A 22,898-nucleotide genomic window follows, 5' to 3' on the forward strand; every position below is an offset into this window, starting at 1 on the left:
CTTATTGTGTCTTGATTTATGAGACATTCTATAACTCTTGTCTTAGAGGTAAGAATTAGCCCAAGAACTTTCAAACAACAAGTTACACCCTATGGGCAAAAGTTGACAATACCACATTGTGTCTTGATTTATGAGATGCTCTATAAATAATGCCTTATAGACAAGACTTAACCCAAAGACTTTTAAAACAACAACTTACGCCCGATGGGCAAGACTTGATACTACCATATTATGTCTTGATTGATGAGATGTTCTATAACTCTTGTCTTAGAGAAAGACTTATTCCAAAGGACTTCAAAAAATAAGTCACACCCTTAAATTTACTTCGATGTCAAATAAAGACGATCCTCTTTACGGATTATCTAACTTTCTGCTCATTAGCAAAATATAATACAAGTTGAGAAAAAAGAACAAAGAAAAAAATTAAAGATTGAAAAAAGAGAAAAAAAGAAGAAGAAAATAAAGGTTATAAAAGGAGAAGCACAAAAAATTTTAAAAAGAAAAAAACAAAGATTGAGAAACACAAACACGAGAAGAAAAAATAAAAATAAAGTTTGAGAAAAATTAAAAAAAGAGAAATGATAAAAACGAAAAAAAAAAAAGTAAAGGTTGGGACAAATGAATTAAAAAAAAAATAGAAATGAAAAATAAATAATGTTTGAGAAAAAAAATAGAGATCGAGACAAATGACTTAAAACAAGAAAAAAGAAAAATAAAATCAGAAAAAATACAAAAGAGAAAAAAAAAGAAATAAAAATAAAATTTGAGAGATAAATGAGCATGGAAAGTGTAAAAATATTTGAGGTTCAAAAAGGCAAAAATATACTTGTACTATACATAAAATGGAAGGTAGACTAGTCTTTAGAGTTTATTACTACAGGGGATAAAAATACAAAGCCACCCACTACGGGGGCCATCCCATGTAGTTTTCTGACATATATTAGTCACTCAAATAAATTCCAAATCAATACTAATGGTAATAAAAAAATTTGGGTAGACTAGAGAAATAGATGGTTGGGGCTTTATTTTTGGCCCCCATAAGAAAAGTCCTACAAAACTATTTGATTTCTTTTTTTATGTATATGATAAATACTTATTAGCCCTCTATACCTCAAATATTTATAAAAAACTGTCATGCTCTTTTATCTTTCAACTTCTATTTTTTTTTCTCTTTTTTAATTTACTTTGACTTTTAATTTTTATCTCCTTTTTAAAAAAAATTTCTCAACCTTTACGTTTTTTACGTTTCTCTTATCAAATTTTTTTTAAAAAAATTTCTTTGATTTTTATATTTTTCTCAGCTTTTATTTTTTGTTTTGTCTTTTTTTCCTTTTCTCCTTTCAACTTCTATTTAAAAAAATATCTTTATTTTTTCTTTTTCTTAACTTTTATTTTTTGTTTTCTCTTTTCTTTCCTTCATTTTTTCTTTTTCTCCTCTTAATTCCCTATTTTTTTTCTCTTTTTTATTTTTATTTTCTTGATGTTTATTCTTCATTCTTTTTTTTTTCTTAATTTTTATTATTTTTATTTTTATTTTCTTTGATTCCTTTAAAACAATAATTTACGACTCATGGGCAACAATTGACACTACCCAATGTGTCTTAATTTATTAGATCTTCTATGAATCTTGCCTTAGAGGTAACACTTAGCCTAAGGACTTTCAAACTACAAGTTACATCACATGGGTAGGAGTTGACACTACCACGTTGTGTTTTTAGTTATGAGATATTTTATAACTCTTGTCTTGGAGGTAAAATTTAATCTAATGACTTTCAAACAATAAGTTATGCTCTACGGGCAAGAGTTGACACTACCATATTTTATCTTGAGTTATGAGATGCGTTGTAACTCTTGCTTTAGAGGCAAGACTTAGCCCAAGAACTTTTAAACAACAAGTTACACCCCATGGGTAAGAGTTGACACTATCACATTGTATCTTGATTTATGAGATACTCTATTAATATTACCTTAGATGCAAGACTTAGTCCAAGGACTTTGAAACAACAAGTTACATATAATGGGCAAGAGTTGACACTACCACATTGTACTTTGACTCGTTAGATGCTCTATACCTCTTGCCTTAGAGGTAAGACTTAGCCCAAAGACTTTCAAATAATAAGTTATGCCTCACCAAGAATTGACACTACCACATTATGTCTTTTTATGAGATGCTCTATAATTCTTGCCTCAGACGCAAGACTCAGGCACAAGAACATTCAAATGACAAGTTATACCTCATGGGAAAGAGTTGACACTGTCACATTGTGTCTTAATTTATGAGATGTTCTATAACTCTTTTCTGAGAGGTAAGACTTAGCTCAAGAATTTTGAAACAAAAAGCTACGCCCATGGGCAGGAGTTGACACTACCACATTGTGTCTTGATTTATGGGATGTTCTATAACTCTTGCCTCAGAGGCAAGATTTAGCACAAGGACTTTCAAACAACAAATTACGCCTAAGGCTAGAGTAGACACTACCACATTGTGGTTAATTTATGAGATGTTCTATAACTCTTACCTTAGAGGCAAGACTTAACTCAAGAACCTCCCAAAAAGATAAGTTATTCTTCATGGGCAAGAGTTAATACTACTTCATTATGTCATAATTTATGAGATACTTTATAACTCTTACCCTAGAGGCAAGACTTAGCTTAAGGATTTTCAAACTACAAGTTATGCCCTACGATCAAGACTTGACACTATCACGTTGTACCTTGATTTATGAGATATTTTATAACTCTTGCATTAGAGGCAGGAATTATCCCAAAGGTCATTCAAACAACAAGTCACACCCTTAAATTTACTTCAATGCCAAAAAAAGAAGACATTCTTTGCAGATTATCCAACTTTCTATTCTTTAGCAAAATATAATAGGAGTAGAGAAAAAAGAAAAGAAGAAAGAAAAAAGAAAAAAAATAAATATTGAAAAAAAAAAAGAGAAGAATAAATCATAAAAGAAAATAAAGATTGAGAAAAAATAAAAATAAAGTTTGAGGAAAAAAACTGCAAAAAAAAAATAAAAAAAAATAAAAGTTGAGAAAAATGAATAAATAAGAAAAGAAATGAGAAATGGAAAACAAATAATGTTTGAGATAAAAAGGGAAAAAGAGAAAAAAAATAAAAAATAAAGGTTGAGACAAGAAAACAAAGAGAAATAAAAAAAAAAATATTTGAGAAAAAAAAAAGAAAAAAGAGAGAAAAAATAAAAAAAATAAAAGAAAAATAAAGATTGAGAAAAGAAGACAAAAGAGAAATGAAAAAATAAATAATATTTGAGAAAAAAAAGAAAAAGAAGAGGAAAAAAATAAAGGTTGAGACAAATGAATTAAAACAAGAAAAAAAAAAGAAATGAAAAAATAAAAATCAAGGAAAAATGAGAGAAACAGAAAGAAGAAAAAATAAAAATAGAAGTTGAGAGGCTAATGAGCATGAAAAATGAAAAAAATATTTGAGGTGTAGAGGAAAATAAGATGTACTTGTTCTATACATAAACAGAATGAAACACTAGTCTTTAACGACTTTTTCGTAGGGAATAAAAAACAAAGTCACCCACTATGGAGGCCAGTCCATGTACTTTACTGAAAATATTTAATGAAAACACTAGGAATGATTAATGTTGGATATCTATTCTTTAGTTTTGCATAAATAAACAATTTAGTTTTTTTTTAATATTTGGTCATGTAATTAATACTTACTAGACTTATTTTAGTATGACTTAATATTTTTAAATTATGATATATTTATTAGTATAACTTATTAATATGCAATATTTATGTTATACAATTTTATTATTATTTTTTATTGAATATTTTATAGTCATAACTCATTTCATATTTCGTGTAATTTTCTTAAGAAACACTTAAAAGATAGTTACATCTTGTTAGGACTAAAGAAATATTTGAAAAAAAAAAGTTAATTATATGTTTGTTTGAAGACTTTGTTGGGTTCATAGTAATGAAAGGGTGTGAATGGAAATGTTAAAACATGAAGGAACGTGTGAACAATGACTGTTTCGCGTGAACAGTAGCAATGTTACGTGAATAGTAGCACTGTATCGCGTGAACAGTGCACTACTTCACGAACTGAAGCGTGAACAATGACTGTTTCGCGTGAACAGTAGCACTGTTACGTGAACAGTAGCACTGTTTCGCGTGAACAATGCACTGCTTCACGAACTGCTGCAACATTGTTTCGAACTGATGCAATGTTTCACGAAATGGTGTACTGTTTCAGAAAATTACTGCAATGGTTTAAGTAAACAATCATGTATTTTCAGGAAAAGACACACACCTTTAAGATTGAACCATTGCCACCTTTTCAAAGGGGAATCTTGTGGCTATATAAACCTGATTTCATCCACAGGTTTAGGAGACAGAAAATTTTTTCAGAATTACAAGCTTCTTCTTCTTCTTAAAAATATTCTAAGTGTGATCATTCAAACCATGAGTGTGTTCGAAGAATCCACCTATTTGAGGTACCGCTATAGTCGAATTGAAGGCCATTTTATCCTGGGAGGAAGATTCCATAACCTCGGGTACAGTGAGGGGAATTATTCCTTAAGGAAAGTCTGTGAATTCGGACGACTTGGCCTTAACAATTTCTGCTTTATCTATATTTCTGAAATATAAAATACACCTCTTGTAAAGATCATTTTGATCTTGTGTTGATGTTATTTGTTCAACTTCGTTGTGTTCTTGTTCATACTTGAACTCGAGTTGAAGTTGTTATTCTATTATACAGATTCTACGTACCCGTATTGTGGAAAAAGCAATCTTAAGGAATAATCTTACAGAATCTGTATTGCTTGTTTTTGGAGATTAAAGCTTAGTCTTTCTACTTAGCTTGAATTTAACTAGTGATTAGAAGACATAAAATCTTCATCACAAGTTAAGGTTCACTCGGTTGACGATTCGAAGTAATAAAAACTTCATCGTTAACTAGAAACAAGAAAAAGAGTTTAAAGTTATTTAACTTTATTAATAGTATTCTGAAAAATACTAATTTTTCTGTCTTGTGGTGATAGGAAAAATGACAACTAAAAGTCAAATGATGGATGCGATAACGTCTATGAGGGAAAATAATATAGCCATATCAAGTCGCACAAATGTTCCGCCAACGATGGCACCGACGGAGAAGCCCGAAAAATTTTCTGGCATTGACTTCAAGCGGTGGCAACAAAAGATATTCTTTTACCTCACCACTTTATGTCTACAATGGTTCACTAGCGAAGACGCTCCCAAGGTGGCCGAGGGAACCTCGGACAAAGACCGCTTCGTTATTGTAGAAGCTTGGAAACATTCGAATTTCCTTTGCAGGAACTATATTCTGAGTGGTCTCCAAGACGACCTCTATAATTTCTATAGTGGAACCAAGACATCAAAAAAACTGTGGGGGGCACTTGAACGGAAATATAAAACGGAGGATGCGGGAATTAAAAAATTCCTTGTTGCACGGTTCCTGGACTTCAAAATGATTGATAGCAAATCTGTTGTCTCTCAAGTACAGGAGTTGCAAGTCATCATACATGATCTCCTAGCAGAAGGTTTAATTGTGAATGATGCTTTCCAAGTAGCAGCAATAGTTAAGAAGCTACCACCTTTGTGGAAAGACTTCAAAAACTACTTAAAGCATAAGCACAAGGAGATGATCGTTGAAGATATCATCATCCGTCTTCGTATTGAAGAGGACTATAAAGCTGCCGAAAGAAGGTCAAAGGGAAATTCTACAATGAGTGGAGCACATATTGTAGAAGATGGCCAAAACAACTCGAAGAAAAGAAAGAAAGATGAACATGGAAACAATCAACCCAAGAAAAAGTTCATGGGAAAATGCTTCAATTGTGGCAAAATTGGCCACAAGTCCACAGATTGTCGAGCCCTGAAGAAAGGTAAGAAATATGACCAAGCGAATATGATTGAGTCCAACAAAGAATATGATGATTTGTGTGCTATGTTCACGGAATACAACTTGGTGGGGAATCCACCTTAATGGTGGATGGATTCTGGTGCCATACGCTATGTTTACGCAAACAAAGAGTTGTTCTTGTCATTTACTCCGGCTCAAGTAGAAGAAATGCTCTACATGGCTAACTCCGCTATTGCTAAGGTGGAGGGAACAGGAAAAATTTGCTTAAAGATGACTTCCGGCAAGGTCTTGACACTGAACAATGTGCTATATGTTTCGGAGTTACGTAGGAACTTAATTTTTGTTTCACTCCTAGATAAGAACGGATTCAAATGTGTAACCGTTTTTGGAAAAATTGTAGTTAGAAAAGGAGAAATGTATGTAGGAAAAGGCTATCTCACGGAGGGCCTTTATAAGATGAATGTAATAACTGTTGAAATGAATAAAAGTTCGAATTCGTCTTATTTTCTTGAGTCTTATGATTTATGGCATGAACGTTTAGGCCATGTTAATTAAAAACTGTTACGAAAACTGATTTACTTAGAAGTTTTGCCAAACTTTGAGTGCAATAAATCTAAGTGTCAAACGTGTGTGGAATCAAAGTATGCAAAGCATCCTTATAAGTCCGTTGAAAGGAATTCCAATCCCTTAGACTTAATACACACTGACATTTGTGACATGAAGTCAACACCATCTCGTGGTGGGAAAAAGTATTTCATAACTTTTATTGACAATTGCACTAGATATTGTTATATCTACTTGCTAAATAGTAAGGATGAAGCAATAGATGCGTTTAGGCAATATAAAACTGAAGTTGAAAATCAGTTAGACAAAATGATCAAAATGATAAGAAGTAATAGGGGCAGAGAATATGAATCTCCCTTTGCGCAAATAGAGAATGGAATAATCCATCAAACTATGGCCCCGTATTCACCCCAATCTAATGGAATTGCAGAAAAAAAAACCAAAATTTAAAGAAAATGATGAATGCCTTACTTATAAGTTTTGGTTTACCGCAAAACTTAATACTCAACAGAGTTTCCCATAGTAAGACACAATCAATTCCTTACGAAAAATGGAAAGGAGGGAAACCTAACTTGAAATATTTCAAAGTGTGGGAGTGTCTAGCAAAGGTACAAGTTCCTATACCTAAAAAGGTTAAGATAGGACCTACAACGGTGGACTGCGTGTTCATAGGATATGCTAAAAGTAGTAAAGCATGTTGATTTTTGATTCATAAATCTGAACATCCGGATATTAGTGAAAATACGGTAATTGAATCAGACAATGCTGAATTCTTTGAAAGCATTTACTCATATAAAATTAGACATGAACAGTCTAGTGGAGGATCTAAACAACCTCGAGATGAACCAAGTAAGAATGTACATAATGAAGAAAATCCAAGACGTAGTACACGTCAAAGAACGTCAACTTCATTTGGGTCGAATTTTGTAACATTTCTCTTAGAAAATGAGCCTCAAACATTTAAAGAAGCGATGTCTTCGTCAGACTCATCCTTTTAGAAAGAGGCAGTCAATAGTGAGATTGATTCAATCTTAAACAACCATACATGGGAATTGGTTGACATTCCTCCCGAAAATAAACCTTTAGGTTCTAAATGGATCTTCAAAAGAAAAATGAAGGTGGATGGTACTATTGACAAATACAAGGAAAGACTTGTAGTAAAAGACTTCAAACAGAAGGAACGCCTTGATTGCTTTGATACATACTCGCCAGTAACAAGGATAACCTCGATTCGAATGTTAATTACCTTGGCGGTGGTATATGATCTTCAAATTCATCAAATGGATGTGAAAACTGCATTTCTAATTGTAGATTTGGAGGAAGAAATATACATGGAACAACCTGAGGGATTTGTGGTTCAAGGAAAGGAAAACAAGGTGTGTAAACTTATCAAGTCATTATATGGACTAAAGCAAGCACCAAAACAATGGCATGCGAAGTTTGACCAAACCATGTTGGCAAACGGATTCAAAATAAATGAATGTGATAAATGTGTTTATATTAAAGACACTCCAAATCACCAAGTCATTGTATGTTTATATGTGGATGATATGTTGATCATCAGTAGAGACATTTCTGACAAATGCAATAAAATGAATGCTCGAGAGCAAGTTTGATATGAAAGGCCTTGGAGTTGCAGATGTTATCTTAGGTATAAGAATCCATCGAACTCTACAAGGGTTGGCATTATCACAGTCTCATTATATCAAAAAGGTACTTAACAAGTTCAAGTATATGGAATTCGGTATTGCCAAGACTTCATTGGATGCGAGCTTTACACTTCGAAAGAATGAAGGTGAAAGTGACTTGCAATTGAAGTACGCAAGAGTATTGGGATGTTTAATGTATATACTGAATTGTACACGACCAGACATAGCATGCGCTATCAATAAATTGAGTTGGTACACGAGTAATCCCAACAAAACTCCCTGGATGGCAATAAAAAGAGTTTTGGGGTATCTTGAATACACTCAAAATTATGCTTTGCATTATAATAAATATCCTACGGTATTTGAAGGATATAGTGATACAAATTGGATCACCGGATCGAACGAAGTAAAATCCAAAAGTGGATATGTATTTACTATTGGTGGAGGATCAATTTTTTGGAAATCATCCAAACAAACTTGTATCACTCGCTCTACAATGGAATCTGAATTTATCTCATTAGATAAAGCTGGTGAAGAAGCAGAATGGCTTCAAAATTTCTTGGAACATATTCCGTATTGACCCAAGATAGTGGCACCAGTATGTATACACTGTGATAGTCAAGCAGCAATAGGTAGGGCAGGGAGCATGATGTATAACGATAAATCTCGTCATATAAGACGAAGATATAATATCGTTAGAGAATTTCTCTCTAGTAGAATTATCACTATAGACTATCTAAAGTCAAAGGATAATGTGTCGGATCCACTTACAAAAGGCCTATCTAGAGAAGGAGTGGAAAGAACATCCAAGGGAATGGGTTTAAGGCCTAGGACAAGTCAGCATGGCGATAACTCTACCTAGCATACTGGAGATCCCAAGAGCTAGGTTCAAGAAGATCAAACAAAGTTGTGTCTAACAGGTTCAACATTGTTAATTACCCAACTCATTCTCATGATGTAGACAATGTATAGTAAACAAGGATAAGACTTAAGGCAAAAAGTCTTTTAATGATTATCTAAATTTGGCAGATTTGACCAAATAGTTTAATCTACAGGATTGAATGTTTAGAAATCACCTATGTGTGGGCGAAGTGGAAGACGCTTCAAAGAGAATGTTAGTAAAGGCCTATTCTCTAAGCTCTCATGAAAATCGAGACGTGTTCATGGCTGAAAAGAACAAAACCATAAGAACCATAAACGGTAAAAGGTTGGTTGTGTGACATGTGTTGTCTAGGTGTACATTAAAGCTCGACAGTTCAAAGATATCAAATCTACCGATTGACCGAGTGCATGTTCACTACGAAAAGTTCAAAGGGAAATCCACTTATCCAGATGCAATCAGTCTTTACTTGATGATCACATACTTTTCCGTAAAATTTTTACGAAAATAGTCATTCCCCATTCATGTGGGGGATTGTTGGGTTCATAGTAATGAAAGGGTGTGAATGGAAATATTAAAACATGCAGGAACGCGTGAACAGTGACTGTTTCGCATGAACAGTAGCACTGTTTTGTGAATAGTAGCACTGTTTCACGAGAACAGTGCATTGCTTCACGAACTGACGCGTGAACAGTGACTGTTTCGCGTGAACAGTGCACTGCTTCACAAACTGCTGCAACACTGTTTTGAACTGATGCAATGTTTCACGAAATGGTGTACTGTTTCAGAAAATTACTACAATGGTTTAAGTAAACAGACATGTATTTTCAGGAAAAGACACACACCTTTAAGATTGAACCATTGGCACCTTTTCAAAGAGGCATCTTGTGGGTATATAAACCTGATTTCATCCACAAGTTTAGGAGACGGAAAAAAATTTCAGAATTACAAGCTTCTTCTTCTTCTTAAAAATACTCTAAGTGTGATCATTCAAACCGTGAGTGTATTCAAATAATCCGCCTATTTGAGGTACCGCTATAGTCGGATTGAAGGCCATTTTATCCTGGGAGGAAGATTCCATAACCTCGGGTACAGTGAGGGGAATTATTCCTTAGGGAAAGTCCGTAAATTCGGACGACTTGGCCTTAACAATTTCTGTTTCACCTATATTTCTGAAATATAAAATACACCTCTTGTAAAGATCATTTTGATCTTGTGTTGAGGGTATTTGTTCAACTTCGTTGTGTTCTTGTTCATACTTGAACTCGAGTTGAAGTTGTTATTCTATTATACAGATTCTCCGTACCCGTATTGTGGAAAATAACAGACTTTAATGCAAAAAACCTGAAAAAATCTGAGAAATCCAAAAAATCCAAGGTTGAAAAACCTAAAAATTGAAAACCCGACTCAAATAATTTTAATTTGATATTTAAAATACCGAATCGGTCCGATCATGTAACACCCTACTTTTTACTTTTTAAAGCTTCTTCGTGATCCAACAGTTACTAGTATGTATATGCTATTTTTACTCGTGGCCAAAAAAGAAAGGTGAACTATTCACTACGACCTCTAAGCTCTTGCAATTTTCAGGAAATTCCCCTTTTGTTTCAAAAGTTTTTCTATTTCCATATGAAGGAAGATATGTAACAATTATATTGGAAACGGAGTATATAATTAGTTTGTTGCAGTGATTTTTTGTTACTTGCGAAAGAACAAATCATATCGTTTTACGGATATGGAACAATTATGTTTACAAAAACGTAGTAATTAATATAAAAAGAACCCTCAACTTATAAAGATTGAGACGAATGAGTGGCTAGTTGTGTAGACTTCAAAAAATTAGCAATTTAAGGAAATGCTCCTTGCTTATGTATATGGACTCATCACCTCACCATTAATGCTGTAATTTCGAAAGTGATTAGCTATTTGATTGCAGATTTGGTTCTACTTCCCACTATAGTAATGCATCATTAAGGAGTTTAAATGTAAATAATCTCTCGAAGGCATTGTAATTAATTAAGAAATTCGGATTTTAACTTCTATATTTCACTTGATTTTCATCCAATAAGCTTTCCGTTGTGATGCTGGACTAGCTGTACATGTTTCTGTCTCATCTCCTTAAAGTCTTTCTCCTTTCAGAGATCCTAGTATTTGTAATTAAACTCTGTGTGATCAATCATGATCTGAATCTTTTTTTATCCTGATTTAGAGATTTGATTCTTGTAATTTATAATCAAATAGTCAGTTCTTTTTCTTTATGAAAGAATCCAAAATAGTGATAAGTAGGAAAGATCACTTTCTCAAGTGATCATATGGTATAGAGTAGTAATACCATTTATGAAAATGCAAAGGTGGAAAAAGGGACAGTGCAACAAGGACCAATCTGAAGGACCACCTTCCTGCACAAGGGCATTTATCAAGAGAAAGTTCCATCAGGTTTCAAATAAACATGAAGGGGCTGTTGCTAAGGTTAGATATTTTACTAGGTACTATTCTTTGGCTGTTTTCTCTGGCTAATTAATTACCTCTTGCAAAATGTGTTGCAGGACAAGGGCAGCGAAAATTCATCCAAGTGCAACAGTAAGCCTCTATTTTCTACATGTTATGCATTTAACATCTCAATTTGGAGGATCAAACAACAATTTATTTTAATTCATACTTGGGATTCTATCAGGTAAACCAACGAAGTTGCCAAAAAAACGTATACTAGAACTTATTCTCGACATGCTGCAAAGGTCAGTATTCATCCTCAAATATGATTGTGCTCAGTATCCGTCCTCAAATTAGATTAACCGTACAATAAGGAATACATTTTTAATATCTTACTACTTTGTTGGTGTGTTTTTTCATTTTTTGATGTTAGGAGGGACACCCATGAAATATTTGCAGAACCAGTTGATCCCACTGAGGTTTGATCTTATGATTGGCTTCGGTTTTGAAGGTCATGTCTTCTTACTGACTCACATCTTCTGTTTCATTAAGGTGGAAGATTACTATGAAATCATTAAAGACCCTATGGATTTTGGTACAATGAGGGCTAAGCTTCATGAAGGAATGTATCAGAATCTCCAACAGTTTGAGGTCTGCTTTTCCCCTAATTTGTCATTTCTCTAGTTACACCACATTTTTACGCTTGATTGGGCCTTAATGTTCATTTTCTTATCTGGTAATCTTTTTATTTTCCCTTTAAGTCAAAGTGGACTGGGATAAAATTTGATCAAGTTGTGTCAGCCCTTCTATTTCTAGGAAACATTAAGAAACTACTGAGCCTGTTGCGAATTTTAGCAGCATCTGAGCCTTCAATCACGTCTCATGTTTGTGCAATGCATGATCTGTTAACACAACCATCAATCATGAATTTCCAAGAATTTTCCTACATATAATGTCTATTGAAGTTTTATCAACTATCTGCAGTATAACTTGCTAGTGTACTCTGATCAACTATATATGCATGTGTTCATTTTTATGATCACAGATTAAGAAGTATGACGTGCACTGGGCTGGTCTTTTTCTTTTTTAAAGATTATGAAGTATGACCTTTGGTCTGAATAATCTTGAATACTTGAAAATGTGCAGCTCTCATTTCTAAAGTCAGAACTCTCTTGTGCTTGTAGCTTAATCATCTTTTCAAACTCATGATTCTGCAGCATGATGCATTTCTGATTCCAAAAAATGCGATGCATTTCAACGCCTCTGGTACTGTCTATTTCAGACAGGTAATTTGATACAATCCTTACTGAATTTGATTTTTACAAGTATCACGACAACCAACAATTCGTAACGAATTTTACCGATTTACAGGCTCGTGCTATATACGAACTAGCTAAGAAAGTATTTCATGTCCTAAAAACTAATCCCGGAAACTTTGAAGTGGAATTTCCGGTAACCAGACGAAGATCGATGAGGAGATTGCAAAATGAGTCCTGGGATACAAGACACTCTCAAGGTGTCCTATCAGATGGTGCCATTGATGTTTCTTCCAAGAATATTGGACTTGGCTCATGTGTTCCATCAACACATAGGAGAAGCAGCAAAGAAAGACCACCATTATTCGCCAAAGGTCCGGTTGACAGTGCATTCTTATTTGGTAAGACACTGAGATTTATACGTGTTTCTTTGCTTTCAGTTATCTGTGAAAAGGTATACTCTTGAGAAGTATTCAAATGGGAAAAGTAAGTAGTATAATTCTTATTCCTGGTTCTTCACTGTATTTAAATAGGTAGTAGACATGGTCAAACGTTGTCTTCCCTTGATGCTGGTCGTCGTTCTACATATGAATTTTGCAGGCCTTCGCCTTTCCGTGAGACTAGCTCATTTATGTGTAACAAGAATCTCCAGTCACTAATTCTCGTAAGTTCTTCTCTCCAGCTTGCTTCTTTTAAAGCCCAAATCACAGTATTCAGCCCCCTTGATGTGCAGTTTATTTGGAGAGTATTTGTCTGTCACGTATTTTATACTAGGCTACAACGTACATGAAGAAAATGTACGAGCATTACGACAATATTTGATTTTGTCATTTGTAGAACAGGAACGCTAGTTACAGAGAGAGCTCGATGTCATTTGCCAAAGATTTAGGACCAACAGTGCAAATGGTTGCCAACTGGAAAATGCAAGGGAACCATCCATTCAATCTCTCTCACACATCTGAAAGTCCTCTAATGTGCTTAGGATTCGCTTTTTTGCTACTGTACAAAGTCAATCTAATACTGAAGTTCTAACCTCATCTCAGAAACTGTCTAGTCCTGTTCGAGGATTTGGTTCATTGCTCAAAAGCACCGGTGATGAGATCGATGTGACTCATACTGCTAAGGAAGATGAGACATGCAAAATAGCTGGTATGAGCGGCCAGAAAGGCCCCCTTCCTCATCCAGAAAATTCAGAGAAGAAAAGTACATCAATTTTGTGCTACAAAAGGAATGTTCATAAAGTAACAGAAGAAGGGGGCAAGAAAACTCAAAACAGAAGTGAGGGAAGGCAGAATAACTTGGCCTCTCATATCTCTACTAATGGGGCATCTGGAGATACAAAGAAACTCTGCAGAAGAAGTGCTAAGGTGGAAGAAAACAAAGTTCTGCCAGTTGTACTAGCTCTAGAGCAATTTCATTCAAGTCTATTCGAATTGAAGTGGAGAAACAAGAAGAGTTCCAATTTGACATCACGTATCACACGATCACAAAGCAAGATCACGGAGTTCAACGTCACTGGGAAAATTCCAGATCAAACCGAAAATAATAGCTCTGGATCAAAGCACGAAAACAAAGCAGTTATTTGTGATCAAAACAAGAACATTGGAAGCAGTAGCAATCAAAGTTTTCTTGAGCCAAAGAGCAAATATTCTGAGTTGAAATTGAACAAGGCAATTCCTGTAGTGCCATTTCAAGCAAGAGCTAGCTCCAGATTTATTTTTGATATGCCATTCTTGCAAGCTCAGCTAAATCAAATGAATCCAGCAGAGAAAAATGACATGCCACTGGTATCAAGAAATAATATGGAGAGGTCCTTGTATAGTCAGGAAGTTATAATAGGATGGACAGGGAAGTAAATCCATCAGTGTCGTCTGTACAAGACAAACCAAACAGTACTCGCCAGACCATGCCGTCTTTCATTTACAGTAGTCATTCATCATATCATTCATTAGACACTGACTTGGCCCTTCAGCTCTGAGTTAGCATGAACAAATGCTGTTAATTTCGCCGAAGTACATTGGTTGCTGGATGATCTTCTATCATGTACAACTTATAGTGCATTGAATTAAAAATATCCTCTGAGCCAGTTGATTGAGTTAATCCTTGTAATAACTTAAAATCATTGCATCAGTTATAAGCAAGCAAAGCCTCTCTTTTTTCCTGTTTATCTTAGTACTACCGTATTTGGTTTTGGTTGGTCCTAAATTTGCAGGGTGCGTGGCACGACTCAAGTCTACACCCTTGGTGAGACTGGCACTCGGAACCACAAGTGACCCCAAGCGGACCCTTATTATGGCATATCTATAGAACAGTATAAATATCAAAACTGAAGCGGAAGATATGAAACATAATAAACATGGGCTACTGTCTTGAAAGAGACAAGCTTGATAGATCATAAACTGAAAACATTTGAAAGACTGGCAATTACTACATACTATTGTCTGTAGAAGCCTCTAACACTGAAACAAGAAAGTTAACCCGAACAAGGCCCCTTGATACCTTTAAATAAACAACTATCTAAATCTATCTAGGAAATAGAAATGAACTGAAACTAGGTCCTCTGCACGCAAAGAGGACTCACCAACAGCAGGATGTAGGAGCTATTGGAGTGTCTAGCAATGAGCCTGACTCTTGGCACTAGAATCTACATCATGAAAATATGTAGCACAAAAGGAGTGGTCAATACATTGGAATGTATTGATATGCAAGATAAAAGTCTCATTAGGATAAATACAACATATCTAGAAGGCTTTAAAACTGAACAAGATCAATATACAGACAATAACTAGAAATAAAAGGAATCAAAGCTGAAGCATGAGATAAAATCCTTCAAAATAAATATTCAAAACTGATGATATAAAATATTTTCTTTAGGTTGAAGGTGTGGAGGAAACGAATTAGGGTAGAAGGTTAGTGGGTAGGAGTGCGTCCTTACTAGTGGGAAGGCATGCTTTGTTTGTAGTTGTGCTTATAGTCGCACTGTTATGCATGTGTTTGTAGTTTCTTGTTTGTGGTGTTTTGGTGATGCATGAATTACGGATAGATAGTTTATAGTATCACCCTATGGGTGTATTGTTTCTTTTATATCTACAAGTGTTTTATCCAGTTTTGTTTTGAGTTTTTTTGTTTTAATACTTGTTGTACCATTATTTGTCCAGAGCCGGGTTTCTATCGGAAACAACCTCTCTACTTTATCTGAGATAGTGGTATGGATTTCATACACTTTACCCCCCCAAACCTCAGTCCGTGGGAATACACTGGGTATGTTGTTGTAAGTTGAAGTTGAACCATATCTAAAGTTACATATCTGAAAAGTCATCATATCTTTATCTGTATAAGTGATCAAATCAATTCAAATTATAAAATGATGTAAAGTGCTTTAAGTGGGGAGTTTCTTACAACCGACATTCATCATGCGACCTCATGATCTCCAAAGTCTAACCTAGTTGGAAGAGCTGTTCTAAACCTTGCCAAGCTATAGATTCTATCTATCTATCCGTGGATCCACTAATGAGCCTCTAAGGCTAAGAGAAGTCAACCAACTTGCGGTGTGATCCTTAATTCTATGGTGATGACATAGTTATGGGACATGTGTTATTTGAACCCATGCTGATACAAGAATGACCAAGAAAGACACAAAAACCGCACAACAAAACAGTCCACTATTGACAGCCAACAATCCCAAACTATATTAACAATAATAGGATGAAGAACAACAACATTATAACAACAAAAACAATACGGGTTACAATACAAGACACTACCAATGGTTACAACAAAATAAAGATAGAAAGATAGACAAATGGATGGTAAGATCCTAAGAACCCAAGAGATTATTCCACTCTTGAATCCTTAACACTACACATCACTATCACCTATCTCTTATTGTCCATTGTTTGAGCATTTGAAGCCTCGAGTTCCATTGTGGTTGTACGGAAAATAACCCTTCAAGTTACGGTCCAACAAGACACCCAATCAGTCCACAACGTCACACACAACAATACAATACAAATCCTACAAAAAAACACACATGTTAGTTCGAAACAACCTCCCCCAATGAGATCCCACCTTTAAAGTTTCTTCAAACTCAAGCTCAACAATGGTGGATGGCTCAAATAACCTCCAATTTAGCTCAAATTCGAACCCTATACTCCAATAGTGTTAGAGAACACAAATCTAACTCTAAAAACACAAAATCAAAAACTCAAAATTTGACCTAGGGTCAAAAACGGGTTTAGTATCTTTTTAGGGGATTTTCAATTTTGACACTTCTTTTTTGTTGGGATTTTCAATTTCTAGACTCTAATAGTGTTAGGGAACAAGGATCTAACACTAGAAACACACAAAACACACAAAAATCAAGTTTTTTGAAAGACCCTAAAAACGTGAACAATAACTTTTTTTTCTTCTTTTCACTTTTTTTTTATTTTCAAGATAACAATCCCAACATTGATTTTGTTGGAACAAAATCAAACCTTTCTCTGATACCAAATGATAAAGAATGAACAACAAAAACACAAAAAACCACACACCAAAATAGTCCACTAGTCAAGAAAACGTGGACCTTTTTTTATGACAACACTCAAATTCAAGAGCAACGACAAGAACACAAGAGAATAAGGTGTTTAACACCTATTGGCAGCCAACAATCCTAAACTATATTAACAATAATAGGATGAAGAACAACAATATTATAACAAAAAGAACAATACGGGTTACAATACAAGACACTACCAACGGTTACAACAAAATAAAGATAGAAAGATAGACAAATGGATGGTATAATCCTAAGAACCCAAGAGCTTATTCCACTCTTGAACCCTTAACACTACACACAACTATCACCTATCTCTTACAATTGACACAAGAGAGGCGTCCACAACCCAAGCACCAATGTATCAAGCAAAATGCAACACACAAATGATTCCACACTTGTGTAATATCCTAGTTTCGGTTGGACTCTCTCACTCTAAAAGAAGTGTTATTTCAATAATAATAATCAACTATAGAATTAGAAACCCTAAAATATTCTATTTATAGTACATTACAAAATAAGAGACAAAAGATTAAAGGGCCCTTTCATTAATGGGCTCCAAACCGCCCATTGAGTGCACTTTAGAGGTGGGTTTAGGCCTTCTTCATACTTTGGCTTGTGCACCCTTTTAGGTGATCTTCAAAATACTCAAAAAGCGTCTAAGGTCATAATCGTACTCGTATCACATGTCCTCTTGGTGCTCAATAATTCTCTTAAGACTATCTCTATATTCATATACGAGCATAAACTTATCATGTGAAATCTATCTAAAAGCACGGGTATAGGACTGACACGACCCAAACCAGGGCCTTGTCGTAATGGGTATCTGGAGACCACCTTAGATACCCAATCCAACCTCCAATCATATACCCTGAGTTGGATGAATTATGAATATATAACAAAATAGAGTGATTATCAACTCAAAGACTTTGGGATAGGTCCATGACCATTGCCAACCTGAACAACTCTAACCATCCAAAGCCAACCAACAACCATAACCAAAATTGAAACAATAACCAAGTCCATATCCATAACATAATAAAATAAAACAATCACAAATCACATAAAGTCATACAGTATCATCCCCAATACCAATACCAATGCTAAGGCTGACACCACTGTCCACACCGCTCATACCAACCCATAGTAATTCCATAAAGCCTCTATCCAAAATCAAAACAACATTCGGTCGCGACATGCCCCTGACCATAGCCAAAACCAATGTCCAAGCCTAACCAATGAAAACATAAGAAACTAAGACTAGAAATAGATCCTTCCAGAATATGAAAGCTCACCACTTCAAGTCAACACAAGTTGATCCCGAGTCCAATCACTGAGTAGGAGGTATAGTATGACAAACATCTGCATCGCATGGGGATACATCATTGAAGACGATTAGTGGTTGGAGCGCTAGCATGTAACTCAAGGATAAGGATAAAATAGTGCCAACAATTTCAAACAAATCAATCAATGCATATACCAATGCAATACATACATATACATACATATTTATACCATGCCAGGATAGGAAACAAGATTAACATGAACTTTAAAATCATTAACCTGGGTTGTGTAGCATGACCTTCATAGAACAAGGCACCCAAGGGCTATATGGGCCCAACTCTTCCCTAGCTGGAAGGCCCCCAGCGCGTGTAGCCACACGTACTAGAGAATATATCTGTATATGCCTTTATGGGGGACTCAAACCTCCTGACATAATCAAGGTGACTTAAGCACCATCACATGTATTATGGGGGACTCGAACCTCTCATTCATATATTTATTCGGGAGACTCAAACCACCCGGTCTTAAGACACCCACACCGGCTAGCGCGGTTTCTAGTGTTAGTCCTTCGAACTCCACCTTCACGGACTATCTACACATCCCTCTTTAAAGCCTAATTTAAAACCATCATTCTACATACACAACCATTTAGTCAATTACTTACCAAAGACACTTTGTTGGTATCGTCATACCAACACTACTTGCAAGTATACTACATGTCATTACCATTATAAATCAACCATTCATTCAATTGACTTTGGGACTTGAACCTATCATCTAACAAAGACACCTGTTTAATTTATATTTTAGGGACGCGAACCCATTGTCTAACAAAGACATAAATCAAGTTAATATTTAGAGACTCAAACCCATTTAACAATTTAAAACACCAAGGCTACAATTTAAAATATCATATGGCCAACAAGGCCTTCACAAAACCATTTATCAACCATTTATATTTATTAGGCCAATGCCTTCATTCAAAACATCATTAGCATATGACTAGTTTATTCTCTTAGGCATTTTCACAAACACTTTGTGGGTATACTATATCAATACCAAAATCAAGGTAAAAACCATCAAGTTTAGGGTAACCCATGATCCATTTGTTAAACCACAATCACCAAGCACCCATATGTGAAAACCATCACCAAAAACATGTATAAACATAAGTTACACCAAAAGTAAATGATACTCAATCATATACAACAAAACCCTCAATTTGGTTTTCAAAACCTCCAATTAAGAATCATAATCACACTTTAAATCACATGATATTTGAGAACTAACAATGAGGTAGGAGTCACATGACTTATTCAAGAAGATTCACGAAAGAAACTTGACTCTTAAGCCTCAAGATGATCACTTTTGAAGAACCCTAGCCCCAATCTTCAAGAAAAAGTTTAGAGAGTGTTTGTCAAGTGTTTGACACTTTAATAGTGGGTTATGAGAGGCCAAAACATGTTTTAAGATGTAGGGACTTAAGGATTTTGGGATAGGAAATGTCCGAAATACCCCCATCTTAAAAGCTAAAAACACACACGAAAGAGGGTACAACCTATCCCCCTAACCATACCCTAGGGCATGAGTGGTACACTTACCTCATACCCTAGCATCATCTTGGACCCCCCATACTGACCAACATACACTGCACATGAATAACTCGTATTATAACATACGAGAAGTACCCTATAACCCATACCCTAGATAGATTACTTTGGACAAGACTTAGGTCACCATACGACTTAGCAACATACCATTCATACCCCAACAAATGACTAGTAAGGTGTTCAATCTTACCTTGCACGGAAACTAACCTAACCACACTGATTTACATACGAGAGGAGGGACTCTAAATTTTACAACATCATACGAATAGTACCTCAAGTCGTATGATGTCCAGAAGCTTCAATGTTCAAGAATTTTTTCTAAGGGTCAAAAATCAAGATGTTTCAACTTTGCTCAAAATCACCTGTTCTATGAATCTATACTCAAGCTTTGAACTTTAACATGACTAAATTTCTTTAAACATTCTTTGTGACAAAATTTTATCCTTTTCGGATTTCATTTAAAAAAATTGTTTAGACCTTTTTAAAAACTATTTCAAAAAATCCGACATTATTTCAAAATAATTTTAAGAAAATTACAGAGTCGCCACTTGATTTTTATAGGAAATATCAAGAAAAATTTTAGGAATTTCAAAGATTCAAAAACAGAAATGAGAGAAACTGAGGGTTCAATTAACGCCCTAAGAAGGTTTTGAAGGCGCTTAGGAGCGTCCTTTTGAAAAAAGTTTACCAAATAATATTTGACGAACTTAAGAATGACTAATTTTGTAAAAGCTAGATTTTATAAAAGATATCAAAATTATTAACCTAGAATGACACTTATTCATCCAAATGAAAATATTCTATTTTGAATTAAAGAAAGACCAGGTTAAACTAAATTGCAGATTTTTAAATTTAAGAGGAAAATGAATTTATACTTTTATGGGAAAAGTGGATTATGTAATTATTTTCTTATTATCATTGTGATTATTATTATTTTTTATGAAAGTCAATTTTGATATAACACTAATGGAAAATGATGTTAAGATTGTATCAAACTACAAGCATTTAATTAATTACGAAAAGTTAGAATTTTTGAGAAAAATTAATTTCTTAGGTTTAAAGAAAATTGCCTTAATCCAAATAGAATATTAGTCATATGAACAAAATAAATGTCATCTTGGTATGAAACCCTTAATTGTACGAGATTTATTTTTCAAGGAGAATAACCGAAGGAAGCAATTTAATTCATTTTAGATGACATAAACCAAGTGCGAAGAAATACGAATTAAGTAAGAAAATCAAGATAAAATTGGATGGCAACTCCTTGCACACTGTTTGGATGGTGGTTTTCATGGTATGGTATGGTATGGTTACTAAGAGAAGCATGTTTGTTTTGATTGTTTCTTAAAATGTATTCTATGGTATGGTTTAATTTCATGGTTTGGTAATTATGAAATCCTCACTTTATGTACAACGATTTGGTGATATCCCATGGTTTGCTTTTTTTTTTTAATCTAATTATGCCCTTATTTAATATATAATTCTATTTTATCCTTTATATTATTTAAATCCACCTCCTACCCCTCCCCCCCTCCCTTCGCCCTTTAAAATTTTTTATTTAAACTTCTTTTTAGAAAATTTTAAACCTTTTTCCTATCTGCCCTACCCTAACCCCGACCCCACCCCTTACCAAACCCCTAACCCATTTAAAAAAAAATTCAAAACTTTTTCTTACCCTACCCTCCCCCACCCCTCCCCATCCCCACAACTTACTAGTCCCTCTCCTGAATCAATTTTTTTTTTAAAAAAAGTTTTACAAAAATTTTCTTACCCTACCACCACCCCTCATGCACCCACCCACAAAAAATATTTTTTAATTTATTTTTTAAATAATTCAAAAAATATTTCTTACCCCACCCTACCCCTACCCTCGATCCTCCACTCCACTATCCCACCCCCCAAATATTTTTTTAATAAAAAATTCATAATTTTTTTACCCCACCCTCTTTATCCTATTCATTCTCATTGTTTTGTGTTAAATGTATAAAAATATTTTTAAAAAATATTTTTCTATTTGGGTAACAAACACAAAATAAGTAAGAAATAATTTGTTTTCCTAGAAATTTTTTTGTATTCCATATTGAACACACCCGTAGCATACACAAAATATTTATTTAAACTTTGTACTTCTCGTTGCTGGTCACGTTTCAAAACATCAAAAGGAATGAAATTTGTTACTCTAACAAAAAAATTCGATTCGATCTACTCTTGTATTGAGTTTTGTTGGTTTTTTTTTTTTAAAAAGATAGGGCAACGAAAAGGGGTTTAAAATGGCTTTCAATGGATTGAATAACTTTCATTAGCTTTCAATAGTATTCAATGATTTTATTGAGCATCAAGGGGCTTTAAATAGCCACCTTACAATAGAAAATCAACAACATTCAAAATTTAAACTCACTAAAATGTCTCAACAAATCAAACAACCTAACATAAATTTAAAATTCAAATTCATCCTAAATTAACTAACTTATTTTGCTAAAAACTAGTCCAGTAACTTAAGCAATTTTCAACACTCCTCCTTTGCTTTAGTTACTGTGATTTAAAAACTGCTCTTCCTCAATTTTTGCTCTTGGATGTTGAATATTTCAATTTTTTTTGAACTTGCACATCTTTTTGATGTTCATCTTTCTCTTTTTTTCTTTTTCTTCTTTTTCTTCTTTGCTGAAAAACCATCAACAATCTTGTGTTGTTTGAAAATATTTTCATAGACTTTGCAAAATATTGTAAGGATCTTTCATTCATCAAAACATCACATATATGATTTCTTCACAGAACAAATTTGATCATTTTTGTCTATGAAAATTTTTGGGATATTCAAAGAGAGA

The 22,898-nt window shown here is 34.3% G+C and overlaps 1 protein-coding gene across 1 annotated transcript; it reads left to right on the forward strand.

The window, feature by feature from the left end:
- The first annotated feature begins 11,209 nt into the window (after window positions 1-11,209).
- Window positions 11,210-13,486, forward strand: LOC107841290 (bromodomain-containing protein 4-like). Its single transcript, XM_016685253.2, has 8 exons — window positions 11,210-11,428; window positions 11,506-11,539; window positions 11,634-11,694; window positions 11,823-11,868; window positions 11,942-12,040; window positions 12,607-12,675; window positions 12,761-13,046; window positions 13,179-13,486. Exons 1-8 carry the CDS (start codon window positions 11,297-11,299, stop codon window positions 13,433-13,435), a joined length of 984 nt encoding a protein of 327 aa, XP_016540739.2. The 5' UTR covers window positions 11,210-11,296; the 3' UTR covers window positions 13,436-13,486.
- Window positions 13,487-22,898: the final 9,412 nt, after the last annotated feature.

The sequence above is a fragment of the Capsicum annuum genome, chromosome 9, assembly GCF_002878395.1.
Source record: "Capsicum annuum cultivar UCD-10X-F1 chromosome 9, UCD10Xv1.1, whole genome shotgun sequence".
Classification (NCBI taxonomy): Eukaryota; Viridiplantae; Streptophyta; class Magnoliopsida; order Solanales; family Solanaceae; genus Capsicum; species Capsicum annuum.